This window comes from Rhinolophus ferrumequinum, chromosome 17 (genome assembly GCF_004115265.2).
Source record: "Rhinolophus ferrumequinum isolate MPI-CBG mRhiFer1 chromosome 17, mRhiFer1_v1.p, whole genome shotgun sequence".
NCBI lineage: Eukaryota > Metazoa > Chordata > Mammalia > Chiroptera > Rhinolophidae > Rhinolophus > Rhinolophus ferrumequinum.
Window position 1 is genome coordinate 16001264 of NC_046300.1, and position 17618 is coordinate 16018881.

A 17618-nucleotide genomic window follows, 5' to 3' on the forward strand; every position below is an offset into this window, starting at 1 on the left:
GAACCTGGAATTTCACTTTAGTTCCCTAAAGTATCCTCTCTTTATGTAATTGGTTAGGAAGATTTGTTATTAAATGTATTCACCACCTTTGCGCATTGGCAATATCTTAGCCAATGAGGTTTATCCAAGGCGTGGTTACGGCTAATTCAATGTAGTCATGAAAGTTCATCTTGCTGTCATGCCCTTGAGTTTGTGTCAGTAGAGGAGGATATATTAACATCCCATTAATACAAGGTGACCCCCAGTGATCCTCGCCTCTTGGCATTTATTATACAACCTTGTGCAGCATCTCTTCCATTGTACCAGGGCTGGTCTGTGTGTCCAATAGAATACAGCAGAAGGGAAGGCATGTTACTTCCAAGATTAGGTTAGACAAGACTGTGGCTTCCATTTGGGGCCCTCTCTATCTCTCTTGGATGACTTGATCTGGGGGAAGCTAGTTGCCATGTCTTGAAGACACTCAACAGCCTACAGATGGGTCCACATAGTGGGAACTGAGATCTCTGCATATAGTCAGCAAAGGACCGAGGCCTTCCAATAAGTGAGTGAGTTCGGCAGCAGATAACCACTCCGCCAAGCCTTCAGATGACTGCAGCCCCAGCTGACAGCTTGACTGTACCTCATGAAAGGCCTTGAGCCAGTGGCACTCAGCGAAGCCATTCCCAAATTCCTGACCCATGGAAACTGTGAGATAAGAAGCATTTTGTTGTTGTTGTTTTAAGTTGATAAACTTGGGGATTATTTGTTATGTAGCTGAAACATGGAACACCAGTGGCATGGTCTCTACAGAGTTTTTGGACTAGGCAGAAAGACACTGGGCATTTTTTCTCCCTCTAGAAGAGTGGCTCTTAGCCTTTTAAAGGTCATGAAAACTTATAATTAGTAAACACTAGAGATCTTTTCCTTAGACAAATGCATGTATGCTCATGAACATAATATTTTTGCAGTTGATATCAGGGATTTCACTTCATCTTGGAAGCCCTTCTATGATTACACTCTGGGAACAGAATGCCAATTGAAAAATTCCTGCCCTAGATGATCAGGTAAAAAGTAGTATCTTAAAGAGGTCAGTGCCCCAGTTGAATTACTAAAGCTAGAAATATTGGCCACCAGAGAGCCTTTCAAAGGAGCTCACACCCCTACTCCTGCAGAGAGAAAAAGTCACAGCATTTTAAAGAAGGCTGCCACGGGATTTCATGAACTGAGTAGGCTATGGCAATAGTTTGCCATTGAAGCTTTCTCAGATTTAAATCTGCTTTTACTTTAAAAAAAAGACAAACAACAACCTCAAAAAAACTGAATGCAGCATGTAGCCCGAGAGGCTTTAAACAGTGACACTTGCCTCTCATCTTTAACCTGGAACCTAGGGCCTTTACTGTTCATCTCCTTAATCAGGACCTGGGGAAATACAATGTGTAAAAGAAGTTATACTGACCTTTGCTCCCTGTAATGACATTGCTGCAGTCACGAGAATCCACAAAACACAGCCACACAGGTTGTGTCCTCCCCCCACACAGGCATCAGTGATGTTACTTTCTGTCACCTAGCTCTTGAATATCTGACCGTGTGTCATGACTTTGGGGCGGGGAAGCACAATGTTGTTTGTTTGTGCATTATCTGGGTCCTTAATAATTGCTTTTGAAGATAACGACTCATTCATCCATTATATGGCTTGCCAGAACCGGAGTAAGGGGGGACATGTGTTTATATCGGTGTGTTTGTTGAGAGAGCCAGAGAAACAGAGACAATAAACAATAAACTGGCCTTCAGTCAAGTCTCTTCCATGAAGGTCATCAGACAGGAACAAGCTCCCTCCATCCCATAGGAGGCACCCTTACACTACCATGACTGGCACAGATCCTCTCATTGCTTCCTTCTTGTACGGGGCAAACACAACTAAAGGCCTATGTGTGTCAGGCTGCACCGCCAATAATTCTGACCATAAGAAAAACCTAAGTAGTCCACACTTGTGCAGCACCTTCTAGAATTGTACTCGAACACCATGCAACTATGGCTACCTCGGTCTCCCACTCTCCTACTCTCCTGATTCCAGAACTCGGGGCCAGATTATTCAATCACTAAAACTTGATTATAATGTATCCAAGAAAGGCAGAGAGGGTCTAGAAACTGGGTAGATAACTGAAACACTTATAAGTAAAAGAAGTACAGAGTGTTGCTTCCTCTGCAGCTTCGTATTAAAAGACCAAGCACCAACTGGAGGATCAGGCAAACCAGCCTGAGCTTGAAATCTCTAAGGACAGCAGCTCTCCTCCATATTCACAGAAGCCTAGGACTCTGCAGTAGTCTCCAGGAGCACATCACCACACAAGGTCAGATGCCCCACCTGACTGAGGAAGGCCCAAAGTGTTGGTCATAATGAGTCCACACAAAATGGCTCACACCTCTACGTCTGCAGAGGGAAGAACCCACATTTTAGGAGGCTGCAAAATAATTTCTTAGAATGGAAAAGCTATGGCAATAGCTTGTCCCTTTTCATTGTCCTGCATTTAAAGCCACCTTTTTTTTTCACCTTTTAATTTTGATTTAATTTAATTGCATTTTATTTTCACCACACTGGGTAAAGTGATTTTTTTTTTAAAAATCCCAACCCCATTTTATTTGTTGTGATTTAAACAAAAGAAATTGTTCTATCATTATTCCCTTGAAAACTGTTCACAGAACTAATTTGGTCTGAAATTGAGGGGGGATATGAGTATTATTATTTAACTTTGATATAATAAAATGCTCATAGTTATGAATTCGGAAAGTGCTGTGTGTGTGATCAACAGATTCTTCTTTGTTTTCTTGTAATTCCTGTGTGAAGTATTGGTATTAAGAAGACAACAATGTGGCATCTGATGGCTAACAGGTACACGAAGACATTTCTTCAAATCCCTGTAGTTGAGGTCGACTTAACTGACCAAAATTATACCTCTCTTCCCACACAGGTCATATCCTAGGAATACACGCAAACCCCTGGCTACTTTTCCATTGCTTCCCTGAACCAGGTCCTCTTCCAGAAACACCTCTAGTTTGCTGCAGTTCTGTTTGTTCCCTGGCTCCAGCTGACTTGGTCCCTGCCAGCTCACTGTCTGGGGAAGGAGGCTGCCTTACTGCTGATGGAAGGACCGCACTAAAGAGGCAATTAAAACAACTACTCACATCGTGTGCAAATATTCTCTCCCTCACTCTCTGATACTCCTCTTCTCTCTCTTCAATTGATTTACTTCGTCTGTCATCTCTAAATGGATGCATTCTGTTTTGCTGAACAGAAAAAAGAAATCAGGAGGGTTATCCAAATTGAGCTATTAGAAATCTGCAGTTAAGTAACTGTCAGCTGAGAATAATAAATGTTCACTTAAACATATGGAGCATGAAAAGTCTCACTCCTTCTGGTTCCTAAGGAAGCCGTGGTAGGGTACATGTGTGCCGTGTGCACATGACAAGCAACGCCATGTTTACTGTTCTTGGTTGCTTCCTTGATGTATGCAAATAGCACAGGTGTTTCTGGAATGAAAGACCTGGATGTGCCTCATGGGTTCGCCTAGTTCAGCTATGTGACAGTTCACCAGTGATGGACTCTCTCCTTTGCTAATCTGTGTGATTTTGACTCCTCAGAAGGATGAAGAATGTTGGTGAAAAAAGAGGAAGTGGCAAGATCAAGGTGGCTAAGGGAAGAAATGGCCTTGGAAACTTGTGGACTGGAGAAACAGAATAAGGGAGTGCAGAAAGTAATGGGTGGAAAGGAAAATGTGGACACTATTTCTCTGTATCCTAATTTTTTTAATTAACTCAATGACTGATTCTGGGAATTGCATCTGGCATAAAAGTAGGAACTAAATTTAAAGTCTGTTGATTAGAGTCAACATCAAGAAATCTAAGGTAACAATTCAAAGAACCCAGCATGAGGACTGCTCGTCTTTTCATCAGAACCACATCCTGCATCTCAACTATCCTCCCATTTCACTCTTGCCATTCCTTACCAAATGCTCTGCCCTAACCACGTTCATCCATTCATTCAACAAACACCCACTAAGTACACAACAAAGGCACATGTTTCAGAGTCAACGTGAGCCATAATATAGCTCGGTGGTGCTTTTGGTGGTGGTGGGAGGAAACGAGATACAAATGATGAACAGGTTAAAAAAAAGTGCGTCAGAGATGCACATACGGGCTTACAGTGACTCACTGAGAATAATTAAAATAATAACTTGAGTGAGATGCTTATTATTTTGCCCTTACGAATTCGAAAGCAAAGTCATTTTCAAAAAAGTCTATTTGACTGTCAGAGACACAAAGTGTGATTGTAATGGCCTTTATATGACTTTCTACTGTTCTTATTCTCATTTAAATTTTTTCTTTTCTTTTGCCATTTACTTTGTTTTCTTCCTAATCACCCAGGATCCCCCACCCTCAGCTGGAGAAGAGATTTAGTGAAGTATCTCTACCCTTAGGGAGGCCGTGAATCAGGCTACTCTAGAACAACATAATGGTTGACCGCAAGTGAAATACACATCAAGAGAAAGTTCTGCTACGGTTCATGCAAAACAAGCAGACGGTTTACACGGACAATAAAACATGGGAAGGAGAAGGGTCAGGAGACTAAAACATGGACTTGAGTCTTTTCTGTGAAGATTTATTTTAGGATAGTTGCAAAATCCACCTGTCCTCACCATAACAAGGTTTGTTCTTTACAGCTACACCAGTTGATCATCGGTCCGTTTTGATAATCCAGCTCAATTTGTGCACAACTGAAGGACAAAGCTGTAGGGAGTGGAACGACTGCCATAGTTACACAGACATCTGGAAATGCGACTGACAAAGCTTTTCCCAACAGCTCCGAGCCTGTGGCACCCCAACCCCCGAACACATGCAGCAGGAACTGCGCCAAGCACCACCCATGCAGCCCAACATAGAGCCATTGCTAAAGCGGCCAGGACATGGATATTTTTGCTACCCATTGAATGCCACAGGGGAAGGCAAGGCGGGCCAGGAGGTTGGAGAGAGGGATAGTAGTATCAGAGGCAGAGAGAGGAGAATTGGGAGAGGGAGAAAGGGACGACAGAGGAACAACAAGAACATCAGTCAGCCCACCTTCAAAAACAATGTCAGCCACTCTCAAACTTGAGAACCAACCTGATTGTCTTCTTTATCAATACTAGAGTTATCTCGCTTCAAGATAAACCGCTTCTGGGATTCTTCACCTTTTTCATCTTTTAAATGTTCACAAAACCTTTGCTCTGGTCTGCCAGCAAAGTAAAACATATCAATAAAATAGTTTTCCCCCTCGTGTAAAGTTATTTCTTAGTGCTGTTTTTCCCCCACAGTGGCATTCAACTTAAAAAAAAAAAAAAAGAAAAGAAAAGAAAAGAGAAGTTTACATGTGGCTTTGATACTAGAATTGCTGGCAATATACAGGTAGGTAATACCAAGTCCCTTCACAGGGGTTGTTAGTATACTTTCGGTTGGTTTGAATTTGGAGTCTTGTTTGCTGCATACTATGCACCATGGCTGAGTTAAAACAAATATTTTAAAGGCCTGTACATATATAATGTATAAACGTTTTCTATAGTTGTTTGGACCTCAATCACTCTTGAATTTAATTAAGTCCCCTCTCATATTCTAGAACAAATATACATCTTTAGAACTTGGGAATAACACACTAATTCACCAACGTCGGGAAACCAGGAGAACACCTCCCATCCTATCCTCCCTTTCAAGGGCCTTTTTAACCTGTGGTGAGAGAGGATCATTTATAAATTATTTCCACCTTTCTCTAGTGACAACTGCTTTGGAATCTGGCTCCAGGAGGTTCTGACATCTTTGACCATGTCTTGTAAATCAGTTCAGTAATTGGAGAAACTGGAGATATTTCATTTAAACAACTTGATGACTGATTAGCATGGGGAAAATGCTTCAAGCAGTTACACACTATTGATCAGTCAATTGATTTTGTTAGGTCCTCTTAATCATTTTGTGTTATTACAGGAAAGGGTTCCCCTTCCTTATTCATTTCCCACAATCGTCACTGTATTCCACAGAACTCAGTGAATGACTTGGGTTTGGGGTCACCTCCAGAGGATGTGCTAAAATATTTGTCCTCGGTTTAGAAGCAGTTGTCATTTATGACTCTCATTAAAGTGTGTCTGTCATATCTGATGTATTACTACTGAAGCCCAGTGGCTTTTCTGTCCCTACTGGGTTCATTATGCATTCAGTCATTGGGAAGCCTCTTCAGTTTGTTCTTTAATATGGGTGACCAGTAATTCAGGGAATCTCATCATTTCCTTACAGATCCAAAATAAGCAAATAGCACTTTGAAAACAAAAAAATAAGTGTATATTTCAAATCTTGGTGAGACTCACACATGCACATAAATTATAATAATATTGGTGAACAGACAGTAACAAAACACTGCAAAATACCAGTTATAGCTTCTAGAACTGTGTATATTTGCAGTGATATCATTATCCTATTCAATCCTTACAGTAAAACTTTGGTGTTAGAGGAGCAAATTATTTTTGCCTCTTTTACAGATAAAGAAACCATCGCTCAGTGATCATTTTGGCTCCAAGTCTATAGATTTGTCCACTAAGCCACAAACATCAATCCATTCACATCCTTGTAGAGATGTGATTCAGTCTCCCTCTGCTTATACAGGATACAGTGGGCCAGAGGCCCTCAAACCTTACAATAAAGAACAAAAACCCTGCATCACATCATCTTGAAGATCAATGTGAACGTTTTCCACCAAAAATGAAATGTAATAAAATGTAACAATCTGGAAGTGCAAAAATGACATTTTAAAATCAGAACACTAAGGAAGTACAGTCAACTTGTACTTTACAGTAAAAAGACCATTTACAGCACAGAAATTAAACATATTGTGGTGTAGCCTAGTCACAGTACACTTCAATTACTCATACTATAAAATCTTACAATACTAGCGTGAATAGTTGGAGGTCACTGTAAACGATAATTCTGGAATTATGCATATTTAAGCACCCCAATATTTTTAACCAGTATTTAGTTATATTGTCGTTTTATGTAACAAGTACAATTAAGATACTAACTTAAATACAAATGCTGATTGTACCAATGCTAATTAAGTCTTTCCTAATATCCCCAAGCTCTATAGTCTAATAAATTCTAATAAATGAAATGATTTACTTGCTGCTCAATTTACAGATATATTTCTTGTATTTATTGTTAATAGTCTGTAATGATTTTTTTAGAAGTAAAATGGTCTGGGAATGTGAACTTTTGGATTTGTGAACATAAGGTGAATTGGCTTTAGATTAAATTCTTCTTTAAGAAGAAAACCATTTAGCGTGAGATTTCAACATACTAACTGCAGCTGGAATGTAAGTTCTGTTTGGTAGGGACCTTATTTTTTATAGAAGTGCCTACAACAGTACATGACATAGAGGAGGCATTTGGTTAAAAGAATAAGCGAATCAATGTATAGATGAATAAAAATGTAGTACAATTGTATATAAATCATGTAATTAAGGGATTGTCAAAGGGTCAATGAATAAGATATGTAGTAACAAATTTTTAAATTATAAAACAGAACAATAGAGAGTTTGGTTAGTAGGAACATAAATTTAAATTTAGAACATTAAGAACATGTTCTTTAAAAATCAAATTTATGTTTTGCTTCATGTTGACTAAAAATACTCGTTATTAAATAAAAGTTTTTAAAATTTGAGGGTATCTTGGGAAGAGAATGGGAATGAGAATCTTAGCTTTCTAGTCTGAGAACGTCTCAGTTTAAAATGTCATTACAGCAATGAGGGAGTTATTTAAACATTACTTTTAAAATTTCATTTGCGTTTCTTTATAGTGTTGGTTTATTTGTTTTTTATAGCAGGACATATTTAGGAAAACTATATCACATAAACAAAGAATAGTCAGAGGAACTTTTTCTAATCAATAATGTCAATATTATTTAGAGCACGACTATTTCTTACTAATATAAATTATGCAAAGTGCTTTCTCCATAACTGCTTTTCTAATATCTCATTTAAATTTTTTCAAACTCTAGAAACTAATAGTCAAAATTATTAATCCCTTCAAGATTTTCCAAAAAATATTTTGAGTGATTATAAAGTAACCATCTGAAGATTGGGTAAAAGACATAAAATAAACCTAACAAGATTTTTCCAGGTTGATTTTATAGAGAATTACCTATGACTGTAGCACTAACGAGCAATTTGCAGCTGAAGCTCATGAAAACTGTAGCATGCAGCTGAAGTATTACATAGGATTAAACTAAAAATTACCAGCAATGCACCATTATATTATGGCTTTTAAAAATCCTTTTTATCACTAATTTAACGTCACAGCAATGTTATCTCTTAGCCATACAATGAATAGAACTAAAGTAATATATTATGGACACTTTTGAAAAATGGAATGAATTACTTTTAATGTATCAATATGAGGATGAAACTCTAAGGAAAAACTGCTCAAAACTACAAAACATCATGGTGTTTATTAAATTAATGATAACTAGGGCTTACTACATATCTTATGGCCATGCATCACATGTGCCTAAATTTCTTTTTTTCTGGTGGAATTTAGCCCAGGAATTATCATTACTAGCTTTCTCTAGATCATCATCAAAAAGCAGAGAAAATGAATTTCACATTTCTTCTTAATGAAAAAATAAGTTTCCTCTGCTAAGGTAAAAAAACAGAAAAACGTTTTCCCGCAATTTGTAGCAGGTACCTATTGTAAAACTCATTGTTCAGGTGCGAACAGCGCTGGCATCCCCAATCCAACCTTTCAAAAATTAAAATTAACTCCCCATTGTTCCTTATTGGACATAGTTCATGAATTGAGAGGCAGTGTGGTTGAATGCAGTGCTGTATAAAACAATCAAACACTTTTGGTCAATCAATTCCAATATTAGTTAGACTTTTTTTCTCTTGAAGTTTAAAATAGATGAGCACTTCTTATAATTATTTTTTAAATCTTTGGACATGAAAGTATTTTCCATGATTTATTTGCACTGCCAGTTTGAGACTAAATTTATTTTCTTCCAAATAGTTTAAGCTTAATACCTCCCAGTCCCTTTCTCCTGCACAGATATAAATGAAGAATTCAATTCTACTAAATATGGAGGAGTACAAAGTCTTTGAATTTCATACTGGATAACTGAAAGATGGTCGTCAATATGTATAAACATCTTAACCAATAAAGGTTGCTGTGCACAACAGAATAAAATATTTTGGGGGTATAAGACACCTATCAAAAATATTTTAGTAGGCAAACATATTAGAGGACTCTAAGTGGCACTGCTGTTCCCTTAATTCTTTAAAATTTTCAATGAAAATATTTATAAATGATGTTTTTTCTTTAAAAAATGTCCAAACATTTTTCTTCTTGAAGTATTTCACAATTCCCACTATTATTTCGTCATTTTATACCATTTTAGTCTCTTTTAAGTAAGACTTACTTAAAAAGACTGACTTAAGACTTACTTAAAAGAGACTAAAATGGTATAAATCCAATATAGGCAATGCTACCAAGCTTCCTTTATTAGCATCTTTCAAACTTATGTTCTCAATTCTCTACATCTTTGAAAAATTCATTTTATCCTTCTCTATTTTGATTGTGTACTGTATATGTAAACAGACATGCAAAATAACATAGGAAACGGCTGGCCCTCCTTTAAAATAAGGTTATTCATGAACATCAACAAAATTATAAGAAGAAGACTCAAAGACGACAAGGGTCTGTGAGACATCTCTTAAATTGGTACCACTGCTCTGGCAAACTGACTGTGGGCATAAAGAGCCTTAAAAATGTCAATGCACCTTGACAAAGTGATTCTATTTCTTAGAATGAAACCATAGCAAATGGTAAGAGTTCCATTGATTAAGACAGCGAAACAGTGAAAATCCATGGTGGACTGGTTAAGTAACTTAAAATATCTCCATATGTAATATGTAGCTTTGTAAAATGATACCCAATACTATTTACTAACATAGAAAAGCAAGTTATAAAAGAATAGATATACTTTTGTGATTATTATAATAAAGATGTATTTTATAACCACAAAATAACAAAAGCTATTAGTTTAGAAAGACAGGAAACAAATTCAACAACTTAAAAATGGTTTGTATCTAAAGCATTGGATTATGTACAATTAAAATATTCTTTTATTCTGAATATGTTCTAAATTTTCTTTCATGGCCTATATTATTTTATAATCAGCTAAAATGAACATTTAGCCATTTTATTTTGTCAAACTAATTCTTCATCTTTCTGCTGCACTGCTACTTTTAAAAATACGAGGATTAATTGTGCTTCCTACTTCTGGTCTTGGCTTATCATATTAAGACCTTTCAATATATGTAAACAAACAAGCCAAAAAGAAAAATCATCCTCTTTATTGCTATCTTCTTCTTGATCTACATGCATAGAAACATGCATTTACTAATGATAATATAATGATCATAATAAGTGGTAGTGTGCAATCAATCTCAACCTTTTTTCTTCCTCTCTAAGAGGGAAATCCAAAATAGAATGATCTAGAAAAAGATAAGAGGGATAGAGAAAAAAGGAGAAAACATGTAATTTGAAAAACAAAAAGAAGTCACATGCAATTAGGATCTGGAATATTATGTTTGTTTGTGAGTTTGGCTATTTCTGAACCTCATTGAGCATGTACTGGCAGCAACACCAAAGAATCATACACACCAGATTGATCTACTTAGCTTAACAAAACAGGCGTATTTTTGCAAGTTTGCCTATAAATTGAGAATTTCCAAAAATGAAAAATAAGAAAAAAGAGCTAGTACGGATACTTTCCTTTCACTGAGTTCTCTATTCTTGCATTTCAATGTTATATGAACATTAAAAGGCAATGCCATTAATATGTCCAAATAATCAAAGCTTGGCTCCCCCCTAAAACACAATGAATTTTAGCATATAACCCAATGAATTTACATAAAATGGATGGAAACTAGCACACTAAATTTAACATAGCAATAGTTTAATAATTAAACTAAGTTTTAAACAATTGACACACAAATGATGATAAGCAAGCCTAACAAAAGTTTGTCTTTTCAAAACACATTATTGTGTCTTTTCAGCTCTGCAGCTTACTAATTGTGTGACTTCTCACAAGTGACTTAACATCCCTATGAGAGAAGTGTTTCTTTTGTTGTAAAAAATGGAAAGTAATAATACTTACCTTAAGTGCTTGGGAGGATTAAATGAGATACAGATAATGCAAGCAGTGTCAAGTCCAATGCCAAACACTAATGAAGTACTCAGTCAACGTAATAAACTATTATTACCGTTTTCACATTTCATTGAATAGCCCAAATCTAAGAGTACACCAACGAATTTTGAACTAACATTTACATTAGTGCTAACCTTAATTAGAATAGATCCAATCTGTACTATAATATTCAAATAATGGTTTGATTCATCAGTTCCAAATAAGCAAGTAAAATTTTCTTAAAGTAACGTTTTCTTTGGAAACTACTGAATGTGATTGTTGTTTCTTGGCACCAAAGGCTTTTTACTTACATATTATAATGGCGTGTATAAAACTATTCCATTTTAGTTTATATGAAAATAAAGTATTTTACTTTCTGAGAAGGTCCAGAGTGATCACTGCACTTTAATTGATATAGAGGTACGAGATAATTTTTGTATGTGTAAAGAAATGCTATTTTTTTCATATTCCTGGTTTAAAGGCCAGATGGTGGGAAGTAGGGGTTAGGAAGTGTGAAATCTAGAAAGGCTGAGAGGTTGGAGGGAGTCTGGTTGTGGGATAAAACACTTGTATATTAGGTAGGAATCTAATTCTCTTGGTAGATTCCAATTTATTGTTTGAAGATTTTGTATCAATAGTTACAGTCTAACATTTAAGTATACAATTTAGTAGAAACCAAATACTTTCAACCAATAAACTACAAGTTCTTTTACTACTCCTTGCCCCAATTATCTCTTCTTTAAAAAGCCATGGTAATATTCTAATGGCCTCTTCATATCAGAAATCTTGAGATTAACAAGACACAAGAAGATCCACTATTCATTATATACAACCAGGCTCTCACCTTCAAGTATGCCATAAAACGTTTCTCAAGGTACAAGTACTAAAATGACTGCCAACTCTGAGGATGGATCTAGAAGCAACAAAAAAAGCCCTCGAGATGGGAGCCTAAGTCTGCTACCTCCAGCAAGCATAGTTGCAGATGGAGGGAACCAAGACACAGTCATCTTGCTTCCTCAATAACTGTTGTATGTTTAGGAAAATACTATATATAGTATGTGTAGGCATAGTGAAGCTTTCTCCAAACTGTCCCAAACTGTATAACAAAGATAATGAAACGTATTTACACACTTACACACATTCTTGTACTTATACATTATGCACTTACACTTACACACACGCACGCACGCACACACACACACACACACACACACACACACACACCACAGAGTCCTGACCACACCACAGAGTCTTGGCTCTTCAAATAAACTATGAACAGAAGATGGACATGTTCCATAGTCTATATTTCTTCTGTTGAAAGCATGATACCGAACACCTGAGAAATACATTTTGCTTGATAGTTTAAGAACATGGGTTTTATCTCACTTTCAAGTATGCCAGGATAATTTTTAACCCAGCATGTTCTGTGGTTCTGGAGTTTTGTTGGTGTCATCCTTCTTAGTACAAACATTGTTGAATTGGGTTCTCTGTTCAATTTTGAAAATACATGCAAATTAGGATGTTGTAAGGAAATCAGTGGATACTGGTGAAAGAATAGTGTTTCGGTTTCTTCTCGCTTTTATCATTTCAGAGTATTGATTCTATTAACATTAGTTCTTGTTTCTCTAACTTTAGAAGAGTAATGGCTGAGTGGCAGGAGGACTGGATTTCAGTCTTGGTCTTCCGTGCACTGAGTAGGTAAGATCAAGACATGAATCTCAGTTTTCGTTCCTGTAAAATGGTTGAGTTTTATCTATCTAGAATGCTGTGAGCTAAATTAATAAGTCAATAAATAATCTAAAAGTCATATTACTCTATGGAAATTATTTTTAAAAGAAAAAATATATTAAGGATACTAATGTTTCAGAAAGTACATGTATATTTCATTTCCAAAATTAAGTGGTATATTATACATTCGACTCTTAAAAGCACATGAATAATTTCAAATGGGGAAAGGAATACAACAAACTTATTCTTTCCTCACAAAACATATTTCTGTGATTTACCTATTACATCAATAGAAGCTTATGTTCTCTAAGGCATTTGAGAATAATAATATGAGAAAATATAATTGAGAGAAGTGATATGGCGTTTGACCAATGTTAACAAAAAAGTTTTACTTTGAACCTGATATTGATTAAAGGAGCAGGTTGTCTGTTCAGTAAACAAAATTTGATGGTTTTCCTACGAGCAATGCAATTCTTAGGCTTCTGATCTTAGACTTCAAGTCCTATGGTTTTCAAGGCTATTCGTATAAAAAAATGTGGAGTAAATTTGCCATGTTTAAAAATGATAGGATGCTAACCAACCACTGGTGGATTTCCAAGAGGCCCTTGTTCTTCTTCAGAGGACTATTAAGCAAGCATCCACCTCAGGATGCCACTCGCTCATGGTACTACTCACACTCCCAGCCAAAGGAAAAGAAAGAGAACAAATGTGGGAGGAAATCATGGAAATTTTAGTTTGTTTTGTTGTGGTAGAACTGCAATTAATCACCTGCAGGGAGTGGAATGTGTAAGGGTCAAAAACCAGTGATTCTCATTTTAAACCTTTGCCTCTTCAGGAAACTCAGCAGAACAGATGTCTTTGACTCTGATATACTGATGTGCACGCCCCTTTGGGTCTGCCCACTGAGACAGTGGAGGGTCCCACAATCCTGCCTCTTAGTGCAGTCATTACGCATCACATCAAAAACTCAGTAAAGCCAACTGGGCTCAACTCTTTCACTTAGAGAGAAGCCTAACTTAGTACTAGAGCACATTTTCATGGTGCCTGTGATTTACCAAATACCAGCTTTGTTAATCATGCTTCCTGGAACAAACAAACAAGCAAAGCACTGAAGTCATTAATACCACTCATCATTCCAGGCAAATACCCAGGTCCACACTTCTCAGGAATCAAGGCATTGTGTTCCTGAGCACTGGACTTACAAGGTGTCACCCCAAACCTTTGCCTTTAGGCCACTATTCTCCTTGCACGGTTTCTGTGGCCTGTAACCATTCTCCTTCAGTGAATTTGCTCTTTCCTGTCTTTGCTCTGTACCTTTAGAGTAGGGGATTTGAGGCAATGATAGTGGGTGGATGTGAAAGACAAAAGAAAAAATATTCAAGAGATGACAACCTTTTAACATGAAAATTATCTGGGACTAGTTAAACAGTTACTCTGACATATGCCAAGACATTCAGGCACACATGGGTCTTTGCCTGTGACTGATCTTGGCCCCTTGGAAAACACTTGTGCAAGTAGACACTCTGTAGTCTCCAAATAATATACCCCAAGCCCATACCCTTGATCTAGAATGAAGAAAAGGAGAAGGAGGTGGAAAAAAAAGTGTAACAAAAGAACGATGAGCTAACCTCACAGAAAAATAAGCAACAGAGATCAGAAAGAGAGACAAAGAGAAGAGCAAAACTTCTTATATAAAAACAGACACTTACATTTGTAGCATTTAAACAGCACAGACTTTAATACCTCTACCCCAGATTTCCAAGATGCTCATTTGGTGTCACCACCTAATATGACAGCTACCAAAGAATTCCAACAGAAAACATTGAAAAGTTCTAGAAAATCAAACATATTTCTAACAATATATGGAGGAAAGAGAGCTGGAACTAAAGGTTGAAAAACATAGCTCAAAGACTTCATTATTTCAAGAACAATAATAAAAAAAGCAGCAAATTCTAATGAGAGGTGTCCCTAGTCATGAAAATTGGATTTGTGGACCAATAGGTGTGCTGCGAGGCTTTGGGTCACGTTCATTCACCTGTTCGTACCCTGGCTAGCTCCTAGAACCAACAAGCTTGCAGTGTTGCAGGGGTAAAGTGACTTGCCTGTGCTAATTCTCTAAAATGCATCAGTTTGCTGTGATGAAGGCACCTTCTTTGAATACCTCCCACATAAACACGACAGTTACTTCCTACTTTCTCTGGACTATTATATCCTTAACCCCACCCCATGCTCTTGTGGCTATGGCGCAACACCTTGGATTTGGACAATTGGGTTACTTATAGCAATAATTTTGGAATGACACAATGAATAGGTTCGTCTATTCTTCATCTTCTACACTGACATTATTGATAAATGTAGCTTTTTCATTTCAAGAAAGAAAAAAGACTGAAATGGAATAAAGCAAGGTTCAAATTGAATGGATATCACCCCCTCCCAAATATCACATCTTGTAATGGCGCTAAACACAGAAAATCAAGCAAGAACTATCAAAGTGTAGGGAATGTCTGTTATTTACTGATACCACTGAGTTAATCTGCAAACATATCTTTTTGTCAATTGTTGTTTCTTATCAGACAACAAAAGACTTAATCAAGTTGAAATTCCCTACCAATCCAAAGAGTCTTCTTGAGGATTTTGCTCAAGATGTTCTGGATGTTTTTGCTTTAAAGAAAATTAGATTGTTTAAGAAAAATTTTCTTGGCATTTGACACACTGGTTTCTATCCCAGCCATGCTAATCATCGCTTCTCTGAAAATCCAAAATTGAACCTAAATTTGTGCATCATTTTCTTCTTCTGTAAAATGAGGCTCTAATTAGTTAGGTGGTAAGTATACTTTTAGGATGAAATGAAATAACATACATGAAATAAGAGGGAAACTATTCAGTGCAATGAATAAACAATAGGTAATGTTATATGTAAGAGATTATATCACTTAACTAACTGAAAAGTCTGTCCACAGACAGAGTTTTTCCATCATGAAAGTACAAATACACTATAACTGAAGATATTAGAGAATACTGGAGGTGAGTGCAGTACATATACACGTGTATATACAGAGGGTGCCAAAAAATGTATACACATTCTAAGAAAGGAAAACAAACTGTATTAAAATTGCAATACTCAATATATACTGATAACAAAAGATGAATACAAGTAATGTTTAACTTCTGCAATTACAAGAGGTGCTCAAAGTGGTTACCATCAGTGTAATTTTAATCCAGTTTTTCCTTTCTTAAAATGTGTATACATTTTTTTTTGGTACCCTGTGTATAATCCTCCCAGTGTGTCGTCATGATTTCAATATTTTGAACTTCATGTGAAACTATTTTCTCTCCATGCAAAACTTAATATTCTCAAGTCACTACCTACAATTACTTGAACTGCCTACACTCTAGAAATACAGGGATTGTGGGAAATAAATCCCGGTCAAGCTGATAGGCATCCATGTCAGAGGATCACTTTATATGCCAATGCAGTGTCATTGAGAAAGAAAAATTAAAAATGACATGACAAAGTGCTTTCTCTCCCTCATCCCTTTATTTTATTTTTGTAACCCTCCACCCATATGTTTCTGCATCCTCCATCTACATTGTTCTGCATTTCTCCCAGGCTACAATGACATTTAAAATATACATTTTTATGTATTTGATTGCAGTAGCGTTCATTAAACTCTATACATTGAAAAGGTGTTCCCAAAACACAAGACCCACGAGGAGCTATCTGAGGAATTTCCATCTCAGCCTCCCTCCTTTATATACATGGACATTTCCATCCAAAAAAATATCTAAATTAATATGGTCCCAACAACCATCATGTGTCAATGGCACTGCTAGCACAACTCTTGAAATTTGCAGGGAACCAAAGAATACCAAGACACCTAGGACTTAAATAGAATGTTCTGAAGAGAATATTCCATTTTGAGCTTCAACTCCAAAAGAACATGGCAACAGACCTTTAATATCAAATGTAGAACAACACTTCTCCTTTTCTAAAACTGCCAACAGTGATCCAGGTCCTATAAATATGACTTGTTACTATTTGAAAAAGGATAATTAATTCATCCTTTTCTTTTGTCCTAAAAGATAACAACCCTCACACCCTACCCAGCAAGAGCCCCTCAAATAGAAGGTGGTCAGAAAGGTGGTTGAAATGAACAGTTAGGACTTGACAGCTATCAATTGAACATTATTAATCTCTACTCTTCAGAAAATACCTGGAACATCCATGACATACAGTTATTTGTCTTTTGGTTTAGGCATGATTTGCCTCACAGAGTGGGGGCTAAAGGGTGCTGTGCAAGAGCAGAAACAAAGCAGAGACTAAGCCAGCCCAGGCATTCCATTGTAGCCACCTCACCTGAGGGTGTTCTTTGCACAAGCTCTTTTTGCTCTTCCTGAAGGCATAAACATGTGGGGTCTATTTGAAATTGGCCATAACATTTTTGAAAAGCTGCTGCTCCCCTGGAAGTGAAGAAGTCTAATAATATGATAACATGATGCCTGTACTAGCCAAGCTCAGTCGCAGAAATTAGAAGGATTAAAAGTTTGAAGGGACCAATTGTATTCTCTAGTGGTACCTGGAAATTTGCAACTATCACAAGGATTTAGAGAAGAGCTGACTAATAGGGCTTTCTGAAATAATGGGAATGTTCTA

General features: G+C 36.7%; 1 protein-coding gene across 4 annotated transcripts in view; it reads right to left on the bottom strand.

The window, feature by feature from the left end:
- The window catches only part of ARPP21 (cAMP regulated phosphoprotein 21), a 160255-nt gene that overhangs the window by 78866 nt on the left and 63771 nt on the right, over nt 1-17618 (bottom strand). The window contains exons 10-12 of one of the 4 annotated variants that reach the window (XM_033132275.1): nt 5137-5245; nt 4674-4764; nt 3163-3264 (exon numbers count right to left, since the gene is read on the bottom strand). The exons of 2 other annotated variants lie outside the window; for them this stretch is intronic. In XM_033132275.1, the coding sequence (XP_032988166.1) occupies nt 4711-4764; nt 5137-5245 (163 nt within the window). In that variant the 3' untranslated portion in view covers nt 3163-3264; nt 4674-4710. Of the gene's footprint in view, nt 1-3162; nt 3265-4673; nt 4765-5136; nt 5246-17618 lie in introns of those variants that run through there. One more of the 4 variants, XM_033132278.1, reaches the window with a different exon arrangement.